We start from the raw sequence: 20,902 nt of genomic DNA, 5'->3' as shown, positions 1-20,902 counted from the left end.
GGAAACTCCTGTGATGAGACCCACTAGTGAAGCCGCCTGTCACTTTAAAGTGTTTGTCTTCAAACCTTTCTCTAGCCCCTCTTGCAAAAATTGAAGTACATGTTTCATCGTGGCTTCACCCCTTGGAACAGAGTTCCTCATGGACCAACACAGGAAAGCCCTCCAAGTACACTGGTATATTCTACCAGCTGACTCATGCCTAGATGCTAAAATTGTGTCCAAAACATGAGCCGCTCAGTTTCCAGGAGGCTAGCCTTGTCACAACAGATCCTTTGTTATAGGATGCAGAAGGTGTTCTGATGTTGACAAGTTGTGAAGCTCCGCAAACCATGGCCTTCGAGGCCAACATGGGGCCACCACTATGACTTCGGCCCTGAGAAGACGTATCCTCCAAAGTAGATAGTTGGGGAGAAAAGTTGGTGGAAATGCATAGAGGATGACTTGTGGACAAGGGGCCGACAGCACACCTGCTGTTTCCACTTGCCAAAAGTGAAAACTCATGAAGTAGCAAGGTAGTTTGGCACTGTGTAGGGTCGCGAAGAGATTGATCTGTGGTGGACCAAAGTGGAAGGTAATCAGATGGAAGATAGACTGAGTTCCTACTCCTCTGGTAGAAGGTATTTGCAGCTCAGCCAGTCTGCCACTCAATTCAGATCGCCCTGAACATGATGGGTGACAATGGAGACTGCATGTAGCTCTGCCCATTAAAGCAGAAAAGTTGCTTCCGCATGAAGATTTCAATCACATCCTGCCCTGCCTGTTTACATGGCTCTTTGCGGTAATGTTGTCTGTCTTCACCAGCACATGTCAATGCTGCACTGTATTGTGAAAAACAAAGAAGGCTAGCCTGATTGCCCTCAGCTCCAGCCAGTTTATGCTGTTAGCATGTGCGGCAGAAGACCATGTGCCTTGAGCCGACATCTGAAGACAATGTGCTCCCCAATCCCAATTGCTGTCATCTGTTGTTACAGTCACTTGGGGAGGATCCAGGAACTCCTTGCCCTTCAAGAGGTTCTCTTGTGACATCCACCAGTGTAGAGAGTGTAGGACGGTTGGAGAGACTTCTACTAATTTGCTTGACTGGACTTCAATGTCCTTATGGTAAGGCAGGAGAAACCATTGAAGCTGGCAGAAGTGAAAACGTGACCAAGGCACTGAATCCAAGGCTGCCACCATCAGGCCCAATAAGCATGACAATGCTGTCAAAGGAGTGGTTCTGTTGGTCAACACATGGAACACTGCTTGCTGCAGTGTCTGAAGTCTCTCTGACGGTAAGAAAACCTGTCCTCCTGTGTGTCTATCAGAACACCTAGATGAACAAGAGAGTGTGAAGGACTTTTCTCGTGGTTTATTAGAAAGCCATGATTTTCCAGTGCTCTTAGAGTTACCCTGAGATCTTGTCAGGTGACATTTAGAGACAGAGGTTTGATAAGCAAGTCTAGGTACGCAAATGCCCTGACCCCTTGAAGACACAGGTGAGCCAATATTGACGCCGAGATTTTTGTGAATATGCAAGGTGCCGATGATAACCCAAAAGGGCTTGGTACTGGTAGTGAACTCCTGCATACAGGAAGCAAAGCAAGTGGCGGCTGAGGGAATGAATTGGGACATGGAGATAGGCTTCTCTGAAGTTGACTGAAACCAAAAAGTCCATGTGTTGCAGGTGCTCTGCAGTCGACCTCAGGGACTCCATCCTGAACTTTTGCTTTGTCACCTAACGATTCAAGTATTTCAGATCCAAGACTGCCCGTAGAGAATTGTCTTTCTTGGGCACCATAAACAGAATAAAATAGATGCCATTGCCCTGTTGATCATGTAGAACCAGCTCTATGGCCCCGATATCTAGCAGGTGCCGGATTGCTTCCCTAAGGTCCGCTTCTTCGGTAGGCAAGCACAAAGTTGGAGTGGGAAGAAACATGTTTGGAGGGTTGGCATCCAATTCTATTCTGTATCCAGTAGTCATGGAGTCAAGCACCCAGACATTTTCCATGCATGCAGAAAGAACAGGTTGCTAACCTGTAACTGATGATCTGGTAGTGATCCACTGACATCCATTAGAATGAGTTCTGCACCTGCGCAGAAGCCTCTTGGTGTGGAGTACCACAGCTCCTCTCGGCGCTTGCGCCTGGCCTCACGTGACCATGTGGCTATTTAAGGCAGGAGGAAGCACCAGCACTTCAGTTCCTTGGAGACTGCCGAAGCTGTCAAACATCATTGGAGCATTAGGTGAGTTCTACAACATAGACTTGAGCACTACTGAGAAGGGGAGGCTCGCGAGGGTCTGATCGAGGTCAACGGATCACTACCAGATCATCAGTTACAAGTGAGCAACCTGTTTATCTGGGGCGTGAGCCACTGAGTCCATTAGAATGGGTGTTTAGTTAGCTCCTTTAGGAGGAGGGAGCAGTAGTGTTGCTGTAACACCCTTTTGAGAACACCACTCCCAAAATTAGCCTCCGTGGAATAATGTTTCACAAAGGGCTGTTCAGAGGACCAGGTGGCTGCCCTACAAATGTCCCAAAAAGAAATGTCAGAGAGATGAGCCGCAGAGGCACCATAAGCTCTAGTTGAATGTGCCCTGATAGACTTTGGCGGCTGTACCTTTTGTAGGTTATATGTCATTAAGATTGACTCTACGAGCAAGTGGGACAGCCTCTGTCTTGACAAGGCTTGTCCCATAGTCTTTCCTTTGCCAGGTATGAATAACTGCTTTCTAATTGCTTTTGTTTTTGCTAGGTAGAATAAAAGGGCCCTCAGTACGTCCAAGGAATGCAAGGCCTTTTCCAGAGGCATGCTAGGGGACCTGAAGAAGGTGGGTAGCACAATGTCCTGGTTTTTGTGAAAATCTGTCACCACTTTTGGAAATAAAGTAATGTCAGGACGTAGCAGCACCTTATCTGGGTAGAAGCGAGTATAAAGTACATCCATCCTCAGGGCCATAAGTTCACTCACTCTGCGGGCCATGGTAATAGCCACCAAGAAGGCCGTTTTCAGGGACGTCAGCTTTAGATTTGCAGTTTTCATGGGTTCAAAAGACGCCTCTGTTAGCACTAACAGAGCTAAAGAAATACTCCACTGTTCCAGCGGCTGTCTTACTGGAGGATACAGGTTGGCAAGACCCTTAAAAAAGCTTTTGCAGCTGGGGTGGGAGAATACTGTCTTCCCATCCCATTCTAGGTCTTGCTGAGATTGCTGCTAAGTGGACTTTTATGGAGACATTTGAAAGCTGTGAAATCTTCAGTGAGGTGAGATATAAGAGGACATGCCAAACAGTAGCCTTAAGAGGTCAGAAGCCCTTCTCAACAGTGTAGCAAGTAAATCTTTTCCATTTGCTAGCATAGTTCTTTCTAGTGGACAGCTTTCTCTGATTTATCAATATTTTAGTCAGAAGCCGATACTTCATGCTGTTAGCTGTAGAGTGCGCACCTCTGGGTACAGTACCTGTCCGTTTCCTTGAGATAGAAAGTCTTGTTGCCATGGAAGCCTTCTGTACATGTGTAGTGAGAGTCTGAGTAGATGCAAAAACCATGGTTGCCGAGACCACCATGGAGTGTCAGAATACATCTTACTTGGAATGTCAGAATATGTGTCATCACCCTGCCTAGCAGAGGTCGTGGGAGGTACATGTACATCAGGTGTTGTGACCAGTCCATCTGGAACGCGTCGCCAGTGTGGTGTCATGGTTAGAGTGCTGGACTAGGACCAGGGAGACCTGAGTTCAAGTCCCCATTCAGCCATGATACTAGTTGGGTGACTCTGGGCCAGTCACTTCTCTCTCAGCCTAACCTACTTCACAGGGTCGTTGTGAGGAGAAACTCAAGTATGTAGTACACCACTCTGGGCTCCTTGGAGGAAGAGCAGAATATAAATGTAATAATAATAATAATAATAATAATATAACAATAATAATGACTGTGGGTTGCAGCCAGCCCTTGAGCAGAACTGTTTGCATTTGGCATTGTGCGCAGTTGCGAACAGGTCTATTTTGGGGAAGCCCCAGAGTCTGAATTTAGGCAGCAGGTAAGTGTCTTTCAATTCCCACTCATGCCATTTTTCCATAGTAAATGAGCAAATCAGAACATCTGCTAGGACATTCTCTGTCCCTTTGATGTGAATGGCTAACAGGATGATACTGTTATTGATGGACCAGTGCCAAATCTGTATGCTCAAAGCACACAGAGATCTGGACACTGTCCCCCATTGCCTGTTCAAGTAGGCAATTGCAGTGGTGTTTCCAACTGCAGCTGTACTATCCCTCTGAGCATGGGAAGAAAAGCCTTCATGGCCTGAAAGACTGCCAATAATTCCACGAAGTTTGTATAGAGTTGCCCCTGGCACCAGGTCCATTGGCTCCGAGTCAGTCTGCCATTGCAATGGCCACCCCAGCCCTTGAGTGAGGCATCTGTAGTCATCCAAACAGATGGGGTTTGCAGTTGAAAAGGGACTCCTTTCAAAAGGTTGTCTGTTCGAGTCCACCAACTCAACAACCAAAGGATCTGTGGAGGAATGGTCAGCCTCATTTGGGGGCTGTCTAAGTGCAGGCAGAAGGTGGATATGAACCATAATTGCAGTTTCCTCATCTTCAGATGAGTATAATGCATTGTGATTTTGCAGGAGGCCATAAGGCCTAGTAAGTGTTGTACTTGCCTCAGTCGCTGGACTCGATTGGCTTGGCTTGAAAGTGGCACACTAGTTCCATAATGTTTTGGTATCTCTCTCTTGATAAGAATGCCCTTTTTTCTAGGTGTCTAGTACAGCCCCTATGTAGGATATGGTAGTTACTGAGTTCAGATGCGATTTTTTTCCAGCTGACCTGTAGTCCGAGGTCTCTGAGAAGTCTCAACAAGTACTGTATCTGAGAGAGTAAGTCTTCTTTGTCTACTAACGTCAGGAGCCAATCGTCCAGGTATGGATATATCCTCAAACCTTTTGTTCGCAGGTGTGTCATCACTACAGCTATGCACTTGGTGAATACATGCGGGGCAGTGCAGAGGCCAAATGGAAGAACTTGATTTGGTAGATTGAAGTCCCCACTGTGAACCTCAGGAACCTTTGGTTTAATTGTCTGATCCCTATGTGGAAGTAGGCATCTCTTAAGTCTAACGTTGCAAGCCACCACTCCTGGTGTAGAAGTGACAAGATGTCCTGCAGCGATGTTATCTGATACTTCTTCACATGGACGTATGTGTTTAGATGTCTCAGGTCCATTATCAGTCGAATCCCCCCATCCTTTTGGGGGATTTGAAAGTAGCGGGAGTAAAACCCTTCCCCCCTCTGAGCCCATCAGACCTGACTATTGCTTTTTTGTGTAGAAAAAAAGAAAGTAGAAACTCTTGGACTTCTTGCTGAAGGGCAGGAGTCGTGCTGGTGAAGTGCAGGCCTCTGAAAGGTGGGTGAGCCTTGAATTCTATTGTGTATCTTGATCTGATAATCTTCAACACCCATTGGTCTGATGTTATATTGTGCCATGTTTGGGCAAGGCTTGCCAATCTGATGATGTTGTTGGCTAATGGGGCCTGATAGAGGATGTTGTTATTGGCTGCCACATGTTGCCCCTAAGGGTGATAAAAGCAGGTTGTCGTTCAATAATAGATCGTGTGATGGGCTGTCGGCATCCTCAAAGACGCTGTTTTTGGGCCTCTCCCTGTTTGTTACATTGGCCTTGATTGTTTTTATTTTTCTGTGAGTAATGCCGCTTGGTGAAAGGTTGGTATGTTCTCCTATAATCTCTGCAGTCTTGTGGCCTACAATTTGACCACAAGCCGTTTTAAGGCTTTGATTTCGGTGCATAAGCAGTTGATTTAGCACAGGGGTGAGGAACCTTGGCCCTCCAGCTGTTGTTGAAGTACAACTCCCATCATCCCCAGCCAAGGTTCCCCACCCCAATTTAGCGGATGAAGTGAAAGTTTTTGCAGTAAATTTTGATTTTTTTAGTTTCTCCATAGTGGCATCCGTCTGTTCAGAGAACAGGCCTTTTCCTTCAAATGGCAATCCCTCTATCTTCTCCTTTATATCTACTTGTAAAGCTGCAACCAGGCATGGCGTCTCAGGGTGATTGACGCACTCACTCATGGCCCTGGATTCTGATTGCACTAGGTGTTTTGCGGTACTAAGCTGCTGACACATTAAGTTGCCTGCCTTTTGAGGTGTCTTTTTAAAGCGAGCTTTAAATTCCTCAGGAGAAAGTGTGCCCAGCTACTGTTCTAAGCTTTCCCACAGGCAGTAACTGTATTTAACTATGCTGAATAATTGGCTATTTTAACTGAAAGGCATGCAGTTGAATATATCTTTCTTCCTAAAACGTCTAATTTTCTTCCTTCATCAGCAGGGGTCGTGTGCCGTCTACCGATCATGAGGAAGTTGTGCAGTCTATAACCAGAGAATTGGGTACAGAATGTTTCATTAGGTAAGTATTGTCCTACTCCTGTACCCTATACAAACTCTCTAACCTTTTGGAAGTCGGAGTGGAGATATGGGGGACCTCCCAGGGACATTGTGTGGCCTTTGAAATAACTGGCAGGAGTGGCAAGGCCAATGGTCGAGCTTTTAAAGATCTGGCCATGAAGTTGTAAACTGGGTCGTCAATTGTGGCAAGCTGCAACTTCAGGTCCAGACCCAACGCTGCAGCCATTTCTTTAAGATGAGAGTGATATGCCTTTAATTCTTCTGTGGGGGATACATGCGAAGGTTGGCTACATCCAGTGAAGGATCCAGGTCCGTTGAGTCAGTGTCTGACTAAAAGTCTGAAGATCCTTGGTGACTTCCCTCCGATGGTACCGGGGGAGGCCGTGGTGGAGAAACTCTATCCAGCGAAGGCAATGGCCTGGGAAAAGAGGACTCATCCATTTGGACTACTAGTGACATCACTTGCTTCTCTTTAGTCTGCATGTGTTTTGAACACAGAAGGTGCTGCGTCTGTGTTGATGCTGCTACTGTTTTTATTATCTGGGCCGGCACTATGTGGGGTGCATCCCCTCCTGCCAAAGTAGGGATTGGTACAGTATAGGGGCTAACCTGAGGGATGTCAACATCCAATCCCCTTGGCCGCCAGGTTCTGTCTTCTGCATAGTTATAGGGTAAATCCAGGGAGGTTTGGCCCGTCAGTGCTGATTGTTTTGGTGGCGATATGATATGAGTGAATCCGTAAGTGTGCCACAGGGACGCAGTCGATAACTGTGCTGCAGTTAAGGCCTGTGTTGACTAACAGAATGTCCAGAAGCCAGACCTGAGGGTAATCAAAGGTTCCCCATCTTCCGAATGGGGGAAACCCTGAAATGTAGATGGAGTAGTTGTATTAGAGTCCAGCATAGTCAAAAGAGACTAGGCAGTGCCAGGGTCTAAAGCTGCTCCCCTCAGGGTCATCCTCCTCAATCTCGAAAGTCAGCGGAGGTTGGAACCGAGGCATTACCGAAGTCAAAATGACTGGAGTATTAAGGCTTGAAGCCAGCTCCTTAGATCTCAGTGTTGAGGGTGATCTTATTAGAGTCGTTGCCGATGACAAAGACCGTGCTCTCGAGGTTGATCCCTTTGGGACTGACGGGGTTTGTGGTCTTGGCGTCGAAGGTCTCAACGTCAAAAATTGTCCCTTCGATGTCGATGCTTATGCTGTCAGTGAGAACTCTTTCATCAATGTCGAGAGAAGAGTGTGTTCAGCTTCCCTTGATGTTGATAGATGTTCCCTCAATGTCAGAGTTGGTAGCGGGCTATCACGCGTTGCTGGCATCGAGCTCGGCATCGACAGCAGTCTGTATACCGATATGAACACAACACATCCTGCGCCAACGTTGGCGAAGGGATCGATATCGATGTCTTATTTTTTTCTTGGCATGCCCTGAAGCATCCGCCATCTTGTCTCCCGGCCTTTTCGAGGCCTTTTGGGTTTTGAAAGTCGGGGACGAGGGTTTAGACTGGAACGAAGCCTCAGCCTTCAAGCCACCCTTCCCTGGAGAAGGAGCCGTTCCTTCCTTAGACAGATCGGGGGAAGTCAGCACCTCATCATACATCACAGCTCTCAGCCAGAGCTCACGATTGCGACGGGTCTGCTTAGAAAAAGACTGGCAAATTTTACACAACCAAGTGTTATGGGTCTCGCCCAAAGAAATAAGGCACAAGTCATGGCCATCTTGGGAGGCCACCTTCACCTTGCATTTGGAACATCGTCTAAACATTTTTTTTCTCAATTTGTTTAGCGTTATCCATGTCCTTTCTTAAATCTTAACCAATATCCTGTCCATTGTTTTGGTCAAAATCGTCTAGTACTCATAAACACAGTCCAGCAATACAGTCTGAGGTCAGTTTGTCCAAAAGTATCCATCCAATCTTTTGCCACAACCAGTCCGTTAAAATTTAAATGGTAGTAAAAAAAAGCTGTTCCGAAGGTCAGATATATTGAAATAAGCAATCCTTATCAGAAAAACTCATTGTCTGCGCAAGGAAACAAAACAAGGAGCTTCAGAAACTGAGTCACCGTTCTCTATGGTGGTCACAAAGAAACTGAAGTGCTGGCGCTTCCTCCCGCCTTAAATAGCCACGTGGTCATGTAGGGCAGGGTGCAAGCGCCGAGAGGAGCTGTGGTACTCCACACTGAGAGGCTTCCGTGCAGGTGCAGAACCCATTCAACGGATCACCCCCCCCCCCAAATCCAACGGATCACACTCCAGATCAATGAGAGGCGACTGCCCAAAGTCTTTTAAGGAAAGTCAAGATTGCTGCTTTCCCCTTTCTGGGCTGGACACTGTTGTGGTTCTGCCATTATTGAACTGGCGATTGGGACTGTGATCAATTCCACTGCTGGTGCTGGGACCTAAAGTTCCGGTCATGCCCTCGAAATGGCAGTCTAAAAGGACGAAAAGACTGAAAGGCTGAGAGGCCTTCCTTGGTTGAGTACGTTCCTGTTTATGAAAAGTGGATGGCATGACCTGCCTTTGGTCCTTTGACTCAATCAGAATGTTTTAAGAGTCGCCTCGCCAAAAAGCTTACTGCCCTCGAAGGGCACCGAAGTGAGATTAGTTTTGGAAGAAGGAGCCACCTGCCAATAATTAGCCAGAGACTTCTGCAACCCATTATAGATTATACTGCTTAGTGAGGTGAAAATGCACCAAATCTAGTGTGGAAGCAGATATAAATGCCTGTGCCTTTTGAATCTTGACCAGTTGTCTAGGTAACTTAGTTGGGCCAGTTGGTGGATCCTGGATGAGATCATCTAGCCATATGAGAGTAACTTTTGATAGCAGTGAAGACACTGTGGCTCTATTAGTTAATGAAGCTGCATTATGTGACTTATGCATGGCCATTTCTAAACATTTATCTGTTGCACACAGATTCTCCTTCACGGGGTAACAGTGACCCTGACACTAATGCCATGACTGGTGCATTCGTGGGAGGGGTTTTAAGCATGTCAGACGTCTCCTGCTGAAATGCATAATATTTATTTGCAAAGGCTAATTACTTTTGGTTAGAAGTTGGCATTTTACACTCTTCCCTTATGGCCTCAATAAAATGTTCTCATAAGGACAGCATCAAACTGTCAGATTTTGGCTTAGGAAAAGATAATGTGGTTTTGTTTACATGTGTGACTGAATCAGGGGGGTTGGGGTGCAAATTGTAGCCCCAGTGTAGCCCCAGAGACAGCCTTACTCATAAGAGGATCAACGTCAATTGGCTGAAAAAGTCTCGGGAGGGCCTTCAAATTGTCTGGCTCTTCTGCCCCAGACCATTCACCCTCCTCTAAATCTGGTACCTCTCCAGCCGGGGTAGCTGGTGTATTATCTGGTACATTATCGTTGTCAGGCACAATCTCAATGTCTGGGTCTACCGGAATGACTATTAATAGGCCCTGGAATTTGGGGGTTCCTAATAGGGTTCCCTGAAGGAAGCAGCCACGGATTTGGCAAATCAGGGCCAGAAATCTCAGGGGAGTGAATACTGGCTGTGCCCAGCTTGTTTCCTTTGGCCCCTTTAAATTTATCCTTCCTAGCTTTCCCCCCCACGCTTTGACTTTCCTTTGGCCTTTCTCAGGATAGTCAGAGAAGTCTCTCTCTTCTTAGACAGAGAAGTGTCCGATGAGTAAGACAAAGATGTGGAGCGGAGGCTCCCTCTTACCCCTTCCCCTCTTTTTAGATTTGATCTTTTCCAGCTTCTCAAAAATTGAGGCCAGAGTATTTAAGAACCATGCTTGCAGGCTGGGGGGCATCTCTTTTGGAAAACCCTCTGTAGTGGGTCCCCGGGGAACCAATTGGTGACTTTAGGTGCCAGATGACCAACCCCCCCGCCACACACACACACAGTTTGAGCTGACCAGTTGTTATGGTGCCTCTATTGCCATTGATATGGCTCTGTTCATTGTCCCTTGGCGGGCCTCAGCAGTACTTGGTGCCCGAGCGAACAGAGTGGCTTCCGATTCCCTGTTTCCCACAGAAATAGGCCTGAGGCCCTGGTGGTAGCAGCGGCTGCAGTGCAAGATGCCCTGCTCTGAGGAATCCTCCCGCTGTTCCTGTGACCCACCAGCAGCACTCCCCTTGCCAGAGTCAGGGCACAACCCTTCTCTCCCTAGGTTAATCTGGAAGACTGGGAGCAAAGACAGAGCTTGGCCCAGACCACCCACCACTCCTCCTTGTGCAGCTGAAGTATTCCGAGTCTCATGGCCAACAGGCAGGAGACCCGGGGCAGCGTTTCCCTGTTCCGTGCAGTCAGAGCTAGAGCCCTCAGTTGCTTCGCAAAATCATCCCAATTCTTCCCTTTAGGAATAAAAATATGCCTTAGTCGTCTGCTCTGCTCCATAGAAGAAAGGAGGACAGAAATATTGAGAAAGAAGGGGAAAGGACGAACAGAGGGAGAGGGAGGTCTCCCAGCCCCCCATAATGGATAAGAGAGGAGTAAGGTATAGGACAGACTTGACCAGAAGAAAACAATAAAGATAAAAGTTTAGGTATGAAGAACATACAGAAGATAGCAGTGAGTTCTGCCATGAGCCAGCGTAGGTATAAAAGGTGGGCTTATGCTGTATTATGCTGTATGTCTTATGCTGGGCGGGCTTATGCTGTATTATGCTGTATGTCTTGGTCCATGACCATCAATGTAATAAAGTAAAGAATTGGGCGGGCTTATCCTTCCCAGGCTCTTTAAGTTTCTTATCTAGTTTACATAGTCCTGCCTTGAGCCACGTGGAAAGGATAACCCACTCAGATGTCCACGAATACTGCCGCAGAGAAGATCAAGAGTGGAAGATTACTTCAAAACTGGAAACAAAAAGGACAGGCAAGAAAGCAGTTACAAGTTTCTAAAATCAACATTATGCAAGAAGAAAATTAAAGGTTGCATCCTAAGTCAGAAAGCCAGTGTGGTGTAGTGGTTAGAGTACTGGACTAGGACCAGGGAGACCCGAGATCAAATCCCCATTCAGCCTTGATACTTGCTGGGTGACTCTGGGCCAGTCACTTCTCTCTCAGCCTAACCTATTTCACAGAGTTGTTGTGAGGCGAAACTTAAGTATGTAGTACACAGCTCTGGGCTCCTTGGCGGAAGAGTGAGATATAAAATGTAAATAATGATAACAACAACACTGAAATTAATGGGACTTAAGTTAGTTACAACTAAATAGTTTCAATAATGCTTAGAACTAACTAACTTGCTTAGAATACAACCCTACCTCTTTACCAATTAAAAGACGCATTACGGTCTTGAACAAAAGACTAACAGCATTAAGGGGCTCACAACTCACCATCACTGTAGTCTTGGTGATGGTAAGAAACATGGTACCTTCGAGGATAAGTTCCACCTTTGCCAAACTTCTCAAATATTGGAAGATCATAATCTGAAGGGGAAGAATTATGTTATTACTCTTTTTTCTATTATGCTGTCCATATTATGCTTTTTTCTATTATGCTTTTTTTCAGTATTTCTGTCCAGAGAGAAAAAAGCAAAGGAGTCAAGACTGCAAAGACTTAGGGCTGCTTCATACCTGTGTCACTGCTGCTACAGTCAGTTAAGACAACACTCTATTAGGTTAACCATAATAACTTTAATCGCCGACATCCTGATTAATTTTGTGCCAGTACAAGGCTATCGCACTAGCTACTTGCACTAAGTCTAGAGTTTGTGTTCCAGACTATTATGCTAGCACAAGCATGTTGTGCAACAAGGGTGCAACCTGTGGAACACTCCGTTTTACAGAGAACTTTTGTACAATAGAGTTTTGAAGAGCTCCCAGTCTTCACACTGTTATTTTCTTGCCCTAGTGCAACTTCACTAATTGTGAAGTATTAGGATGTCAGTCTCTGGATGGCCTGGTTCACACAATCAAAGCTTAAATGTTAGTTACCAAAACTTACCAACATTAGTGTGATATAGGGATGTGCACAAACAGTGGTTCAGATCACAGTTCGAGCATTCTTTGGGCAGGGGGACTAGGAGCTTTAAGAAAGAGGCGAGCAGGCCCTTGCTTGCTGTCAGCTGCGCCATGCAATGCACGTCCCTAGAAGCCCTACATGGCATCAGCACGTACAGCATATCTGCGCAAGCACCATTTACATGGTCAGCAACATGTGGACGCCATGTGCATGCTGATGCTGCATGGGACTTCTAGGAATGCACACCACCCTAAAAGGAAGCTGCATGAGGAGGCTGAGAGCAGGCAAGGACCTGCTCTCCTCTTTCTTAAAGCTCGCTGTCTCCCTGCCCAAAAAGTGCTTGAACCACAGTTCATGGATGCATGCCAAAGCACAAATCTCAGATTCATCTTAGGCCATAAACCACCTTGTGGTTCACACAGTCACACTAATCTTGGCAAGCCACATTAAACTAAGATTCAAACACATTAAGCTTTTATTTCACTTACTCCCATTTGTTTTACTCACCAGAAAACTCTTGGTGGTTATCTGGATAGCTCTGAGCTCTTGGCATCCGGGACTTTGGGTAGGTGTCTCTAGAAGCACAAAATAATGTTGGTTTATTACATTCTTGTATAGTATAAAGAGCTATCTGAATGTATTTACATTCTTCAAGCAGCAGAAAGATGTGTAGAATATAAATGGTTCCTACCCATCTAAAGGGCTATCGAGTGAGGGGCAACTTCCTGAGCCAGAGTTTTCAGGACTACTTAGTGATAATGGATCCAGCATCTAAAAGAAAAGTTCAAGACAGACTGACTTGAAAAATTCAAGACATTTTTGTATTGGTGGTTCTTCAAACTGTGCAATATAATAGACAACATGCTAGTCACTGAAAGAGAGGTCTTCAAATCCTGCTTGTGAAGATGAATCACCCTCTGTCCTTGAATAACTTGCTTATAACCTCTGTGGAGGGGAGATACCTCCTAGAGCTCTTTGAGAATAAAGGCCACCCAGAATTATCTTAACACTAGCAGTCCCATTACAGTTGAGCATAAAGGCACATATGAACTCATTTAAACTTGAACATATTCATCTGATCATTAGCAACTATGTTCTCAAAACCATTTGCCTCCAATAGCAGGCACAAAGAAAGGCATCAGCCACCCAAAAGATCACTCCTTGGATTCATACATTCATTAGCAACAGAGGCATAGTTCACATACTGCAAGACTGCTTCTGCCAAAGCTCAAACACAAAGACTCTGATTGTGTGCAACTTCAAAGAATACATACATATGGCAGAAGGTTTTATCAGCAGGAACTGTTTCCTCATGTATTGTTGGGTCTCTCTCCAAGGATGCCATTAAATCTTTATTCTAGTATTGTTGCACAAATGTAAAAAAGCAACACACAACTGCTGCCCATTCAGAATAGTAAAACTGAACAATAATGTTGTCATCTCTACTACACAGTTAGTTGCAGTACCATTTTTTTTTTATTTCTAATTTAGAATATTTATATCCCACTTTTAAATGTTTAAAAAAGCTGACAAAGTTCTTTACATAGCTACATGGAAAAGGGCAGCCAAAAGCACTTGGGCAGCGGGTGTGGGGGGGGGAATCTCAGTAAGCGACCCTAATGAGCTGGGGGGTGGGTTTATATTTTCCCCTGGAGAAAGGCATTCTGAAGAGAAAGTATTCTTTAAAAGTCAAAAGAATGAGACATGAAAAGCACTAATTTTGCTATAGATTTCTCAGTTAAAGGCAACTGCTCAAGAAGGTTCAGCACCACTTGACTGGACCAGTATGACAACCACCTTGCTTATTTACAACAGTTGCTGAAATCAAAGGAGCCTTGATGCCCAAATATCATTCCGTTTTCCTATTCTGCCTTCTGACCATGGAATTCTGAAGGGAAGGGTTGTTTTTAAACAGGCACACTGAAGAGGCTGCTTGTGTTATTCATAGACTTCTAAGTGAGATTTGTCAGTCCTTGAGCAAGATGCAGCCCTTCTTTTTGACATCCTTTGAGAGTAGAGGCAAGGGAATAGTAGGACTTCAGGTAGAGTTACATTATTTTCTATAGCAGTGGAGAGAAATATTCCTCTTGCAAGAGAAGGTGAACTATGAGGCAACACAACAGGATTTAGCAGTCCTGGATTTCCTAAGGGAAATCCATTACAGAAGACTCCAGAATGTGGTGTGGAAGCATCTATTCTTTTTGCATATGATTATTTAACCACAAATCAGTTAAAATGAAAACATCAATACCAATTAAAGAAAACCAGCTGTACTGACCATTACACAGTTCTCTACACATTGAGAACTAGGGGGAGGAGAAATCTGAGCAGACGGGCAAGGGAGGCTGGTATACTGTTAAGAAAAACTTGAAAGGGACTTCAATGCAAATGCTGCATTTTACTCTTCTATGATAAACAGTCAAATGGGATGTTCAAGAGTAGTATTAGACTTCCAACCCTCTCTCAGATTAACAAAATTAATAAAAGGTAACAAGAGATCTTAGCTCCATTCAGACATGACTGAGCGCAGCAGAGCTCATAACTACAGCTCCAAAAGTGGAGAAGAAGTCCCGCCCCAAAGCTGTCAGTCACCCCCTACAGCTGGCCACTCACAGTTACAGCATTGTTTATGTGAAGAGGGAAGCGTCCTAACCGTGATGGCCAGCACCATGAGCACCACTGCACTCAATAACATCTGAATAGGGCTTTTGAGACTTGTGAAACAAGGAATTAGCTTTTGTACTGAACAAAATGATCACATCACCATTTTATGGAAGTCATACTACTAATCCGTCTCTAGTTACCGCCAACACGTCTGATGGCTACACAGAGACGGGCCTTCTCAGTTGCTGCCCCGAGATTGTGGAATGCACTCCCCACTAAGATATTATCCTTCCCATCTCTGGCATTTTTAAAAAACATCTAAAAATCGATCTTTTTAACCAAGCTTTCTCAGCCTTTTAAAATTTGTTGGTTTTAATTTTGTGATTGATTTTTAAATTGTTGAATTGTTTAACTTTTTATGTGTGTTTTAATTGTTTTATGTTAACCGCCCAGAGATGAAAGTTTGCACGGTATATAAATGTGATGAATAAATGAATTCCAGAGACTGTGTTGACCAATGTATCTGGAAGAAGTCACACACAAAGGCATGCATAGACTGTTAAACATTTGCTGTTAGCACCTCTTTAAGGCAGAAGGTTATTAGCTTACATACTGCGCAGCATTCCACAAGCATTTTCCACACCACGGGTTCTGCTGTGGCTCCCAAACCCAAGTTGCGCTTGCCTGCACTTGCATTTGCATCTGCAGCGTGCATAATGCTCACATGCTGCTCAATATGTGAACCAGTATCGATATAGAGAAGGATACTTCTTCCCTGGACATGAGGTTCCATCAAATTGCTCACTCTAGTCCACATCTGCCATAATAATATATTATGCTAAAAGGAGGCTCCTCCTTTCTAGAATTCATTAGCTAGGATAAGGTATGATATGAAACCATATAGAAATGCCTTTCTGTCCTTCTGGCAAGATACACAATATCTGTTCTACTTAAGAGAATGCTGCACATAAATAGCTGAGGAGGAAAGGGAGATCAAAACTTGTATTCTGTAATCTTTTTTGGCCACATGAAAAAAATGCTTACTTGATCCATGCTTTCTGGAATGAACTCGCCCTCACTGTTGATACTGGTGAATGACCCATTTCGGGCTACATGGTGCAGTTCATCTGGAATGTATCCTGGAGGAGGCGAGCTTCTATCACGAGTATAGTAACCTGTTTATTTTTGAAGCAGATTTGAGATGATCATAACAAAATCCTTTCACCCAAAGAATCATTCATCTGGTTTTTAGACAAAAACTATTACTATTTTTTACTTCCCTAATGCCTGCAAGGCACACATAATAGGGCAAGGTAGTAATATATCTACAGTGCAGTACAGAACTATTTGATATTTTAAAAATGTTTCATCATGAATTGCAACATATGTCTCAAACAACATTATTCATTTGCTGTACAAACTCTCAAGGGGACTTTAATTTTATGTACTGATTTATTTATCCAGTGCTGCAGTGCATATATCTTGTTTAAAGGGAGAAAATGAAAAACAGGCAAATCCCTGTAACACAGCTGTTCCTACTGAGAGCAGCTCCATTCCTCCACACCAGACCCATTTCAGTGCACAAAAAGGTTCTCCCTCCATCCCTTTAAAGAGATGCTCAATTTCAGCAGCTTTCATTTTCCATCAGTCTGTAGACTTCTCTTAGTTTGCATGCTAGATGCTAAAGAAAACAGCAAGTTATGACAACGTTCACTTTTGCAGGGTTGTCGACCAAGGTTTTAAAATCATTTTCAGATGTGGAGTCATTTTGGGAAATGCACAAGTTTGAATATGGCAGCTATGTACACTAGCAGCCCTTTTGGTTTCTGTATTTAAACCTTTTCATATCATACAAGAGAATGTGTATGGAAACACTGGTATGGGTTTGGAGATAAATGACTCCGTTTCTGAACATTTTAAACAATGTTTCTAACAATATTGTTAAAATACATAGAGGCGCTTCACACAATTGGTGTGAAGCGCCTGAGGGGGTTCTGTGGGGAGAGCGGGCTTAGCCTGCTCTCTCCGCAGACAAGCAGCCGCTCATAGCTGGGTGGCCAGATCGGCTGCCCACACAACTGCCAGCTCCGTCCTGGAGCCAACAGGGGTGGTGGGGATCGGGGGCCACGCAGCCCCCAGAGGTTCCAGGATGCCCTGCGCAAGTGCGCAGGGCATCCTGGAGAGACCTCTGAACCTGGGAGGCTGCTTGCAGCCTCCTGGCGGGGGTCTCCTCATGTGTGGCCATGGCACAGAGCCGCACCGTGGTGGCACACGATCAGGAAACCCGGGTTAGCTGAGTGCTCGCTCTGCTAACCTGGGCTAAGGGGAGGGCTACTTTGGCAGGCTAGCTGCTGAAAAACCACCAGGCCTCGCCCACAAGTTCTCATGATAGGGAAAAACCGAACTGGGCTTCTTTAGCCCGGTTTTCCCCCATTGTGAGAATAGCCTCAAAGTATTTTCATATTAGTGTCTAATTTAATGTTTGCTTTTCTGGTATGTTAATTTATGTCATCACTGTCCAAGACTAAGAGAAATAATATGAAAAAATAAATGTTTTAAACTGGTAAGTGAATCCACTCTTGGGTATGACGTGAGAAACAACATATACTAATAGATTGGCTCTTGACATAGACTCCAGAGTGAAATGACCAAACTATAGTGCAGTGATTCTCAACTTTGGATCCCCAGATGTTACTGGACTTTCCCAGCCCCTATGACCTTTGGTTGGGGATTATGAGAGCTGAAGTGCAACATCAGGGGACCCAAGATAGAGAGCCCCTACTGTAACAGGAGTGTGCACGGAACCGTTTCTAGCAGTTTGGTTCAACTTCAGACCAAACCACTGGTCTACGAACTGGTCCAGTCCATCTAATCAAACAGTGGCCGACAGTCTGAGGAGCTATGCTTGTGAAGGGGAATGTAGTGAAGGGGCATCCAGGGGCATTCGGATTCCTGGCCACATATGGACCCCATATGTGGGTATGTGGGAACATACCACAATAAGTTTTCTCACTTTTTTGTGTGTGTTTTCTCTCCACTTTGGAACCTAACTCCCTTTCCCCATAGCAATAATGACCCGTTACTTGCAGCATTAGGTGAGGAACGGAACCCCCGCGAGTAATGAAGTTCTCCTGTTTGTTTTTATATGTACTGATATATGTATCAACCCTTCTCAACATTAGCATTTTTGACACAAGAGTGATTCTTCTCACATAAACCTGCAGTTTAAAAGCCTTAATATGGGCCTTAACATCCTAGCTTTTCAATAAGAAGCTCCCAATCTACTTTCCTCAATCACTTACAAATGTTCGCTGATGTGCAGCTTTTAAAAGTCTATCCTGAAACTCTCATACAAACCTTTTATACATTACCAATTTTAAGCCCCAATAGTCTATGCAATTAAAAAATGGCTACAATTGTAATACAGGAAACTATCCTATGTTGAGGGAAAGTGATGCAACGAATTTATTTGTCCAGGGACATTTTCATATGAATGAATGTAGCATTGACTTAACATAGTCCTCTCCACCCTGCTACACACATTTAAACTGAGGAAATATAAAGTTGTATTACCTATTACAGAAAGCCTGTTTTTCCTCTCTGTCACTCTGAACACTGTGTTGTCTAAATCTTCCAGTGATGGCAGCGGCTCCATGTTACTCTGGAAGTGAAAGCACATACTTTATTACTGCCTAAAAAACGACAACCCCTCCATTCTTATAAAAGGAAGCAACATTTTTGAACCAACAATAGGTAGCATCCACAGTTGTCTTCAGTCTAGAATAGGCATCCTTACACTGGAGCAAGGAGTCCTTAGTCCAGACTAAGACCTCCTGTGGATGCTATCCAAGATGTTCCCATTCCATGTCTCAATGAGTGAGCTGTGAACCGGAGCCATTAGCTCCCAAGTCTACACATCCTCAACAGCTCCTTAGGAAAGCTTTATCAAATTGTTAAAATCACAACACCACTGGGTTTAAAATGTGTGAACCAGAATACTTCAAGACTGGAGGCTGAGGAAAGACTCTTCTTTGATCTACGAAGTATGTTACCCTTAATGCTAATGGGAGAATGGTTTGGTATGCATTACACATGATAACAATTAGCAATAAAAGATAAAAAGATAACAGTTGAATGCATACTTTAATATTTTAATTTTAAATACTTTAAAAGTTGCTGGGGGGAAACGACAACATTATTTATTCGTCGCCCCATAACAATTGTTCTCTGGGCAGCTCAGAAACACAAAACAATAGAATAAAGTATTCAATTAAGAAAACATTTATTATTTATTATTATTTATTCAATTTCTATACCGCTCTTATCATAGCGTTTTGTTTTTAAAGATTTAATTTTTTTAAAAAGATCTCCTGCTTCTGCTGAATGGATCCCACACTCATCAAAATGACAGTGAAAGGCTAATTGTACCTTGATAGAGAATCTGGACAGAGGAAGGAAGGCAAAGATATCAGGTGCCTGTTTCTATATTTGCTAACTTGGCAAAGAGGCACCTTATAATGCGATGATTCTCTTTATTTAGCAGGGGGAGAGTAACTGGCCCTATCCACCCCCAGCACAGTACCTCCAGTGACTGTTGCTGGTGTCCATCTTATGTTTCTTTTAGATTGTGAGCCCTTTGGGGACAGGGATCCATCTTATTTATTTATTATTCCTCTGTGTAAACCGCCCTGAGCCATTTTTGGAAGGGCGGTACAGAAATCGAACAACAATAATTATAATTATTATTATAAACACACCTGTGAGTTTCCATGGGCAACAAGCAATATCTTGAGGCTCTTCATATGAACACTACGATCAAGGAGCTCAACAGCTTTGTCCAGGTCATCTTGGGTAACTAATGGGATCACCAACTACATTAAAAATACAAAACACACACAGAGAGAAAAATAACTGAGTAAGGCCACAACACTCATCCACAGCTGGTTAAAGCACAACTGTTTCCTTGCCCGTTGTCAACTGAAGAATTGACCAGAGAAAGATGTAAGTGCCTTTGGCTTCCTTCCAAAACTATTTTTTGGGAGAGCTTAAGTAGGTGGTGGTATGGCACAAGGAGCGAAGGAAGAGTGTGAGAGAAGGGAATTAGCACTATTGGTAAGACGACCAAGGAGGGAAAGTAGCTAAGCCAAGATATTGAGCTGTGGGCCACAATGCTACATGCATGAGATGGTGAGGGACACGTTGGATCACAGGCAACCTTCAGAAGTGTGTCCAGTTTTATTTTCAAATAACTCTTCCATCACACTTTCAATAATTAATGCCACAAACAATGATTTAAGAATCATTATTTTACCTCATTATTGCTGTAATGCAAATTCATAGTCTGTCCAAAGGCAACTTTAGATTTTGACACAAGATCTTCCAGTTTCACTGGTCTAGAAAACTGTAGAATTCTGTAACACATGGTATTTGTTTGAGCAAAAATTCACTGACATGAAAATAAGTGGCTATTAAGCTACAACTATCAAAGTTCAAATTGTGATCATGAAATAGTGTCATCTGGCAAAACAAAAGCCAACTTTCACAATGTTAGATGGTAATTAAACTTAATACTTATGCAGTGCGAACCTGCGTACATCTACTTGGAAGTCAGTACCATTGTGTTCAACAGGGCTCACGCTCAAATGAACACAATGGTAGTGACTTCTGAGTAAGCATGCATAGAACTGCAGTTGTTAATTTTAAAAAATGTGTATTTTAAAAGGCACATATTGAGCCCTCCAGAACCACCAAACTAATAATCCTAAATTTAAGAAAGTGAATCCTATTAGGTATGTGGTTGCTGTTGGTTTTTCCCTTCACTTTATTCAAAGCATAAATGATACTCCAGTATTGCAGAATATTGTTGCTTTACCACACTTTATCAACTGCAGTAATCCTTCTATATAAACATGCATCAAATCACAACTTCAAAAGGAGCAGGCTAATCAGTC

General features: G+C 44.0%; 1 protein-coding gene across 5 annotated transcripts in view; it reads right to left on the bottom strand.

Moving 5' to 3' along the window:
• Window positions 1-20,902, bottom strand: part of MAP3K2 (mitogen-activated protein kinase kinase kinase 2) — a 56,431-nt gene that overhangs the window by 10,731 nt on the left and 24,798 nt on the right. For all 5 annotated transcript variants that reach the window (XM_053297668.1, XM_053297642.1, XM_053297658.1 and 2 more), the window contains 7 exons: window positions 20,263-20,362; window positions 19,709-19,822; window positions 18,525-18,612; window positions 15,996-16,126; window positions 13,039-13,118; window positions 12,855-12,922; window positions 11,720-11,812 (listed from right to left, as the gene is read on the bottom strand). In XM_053297668.1, coding sequence (XP_053153643.1) covers window positions 11,720-11,812; window positions 12,855-12,922; window positions 13,039-13,118; window positions 15,996-16,126; window positions 18,525-18,612; window positions 19,709-19,822; window positions 20,263-20,362 — 674 coding nt within the window. The remainder of the gene's footprint in view (window positions 1-11,719; window positions 11,813-12,854; window positions 12,923-13,038; window positions 13,119-15,995; window positions 16,127-18,524; window positions 18,613-19,708; window positions 19,823-20,262; window positions 20,363-20,902) is intronic.

The sequence above is a fragment of the Hemicordylus capensis genome, chromosome 1 (assembly GCF_027244095.1).
Source record: "Hemicordylus capensis ecotype Gifberg chromosome 1, rHemCap1.1.pri, whole genome shotgun sequence".
Classification (NCBI taxonomy): domain Eukaryota; kingdom Metazoa; phylum Chordata; class Lepidosauria; order Squamata; family Cordylidae; genus Hemicordylus; species Hemicordylus capensis.
The sequence above is the reverse complement of the archived record's forward strand: the minus strand, read 5'-3'. Positions and strand labels throughout refer to the sequence as shown.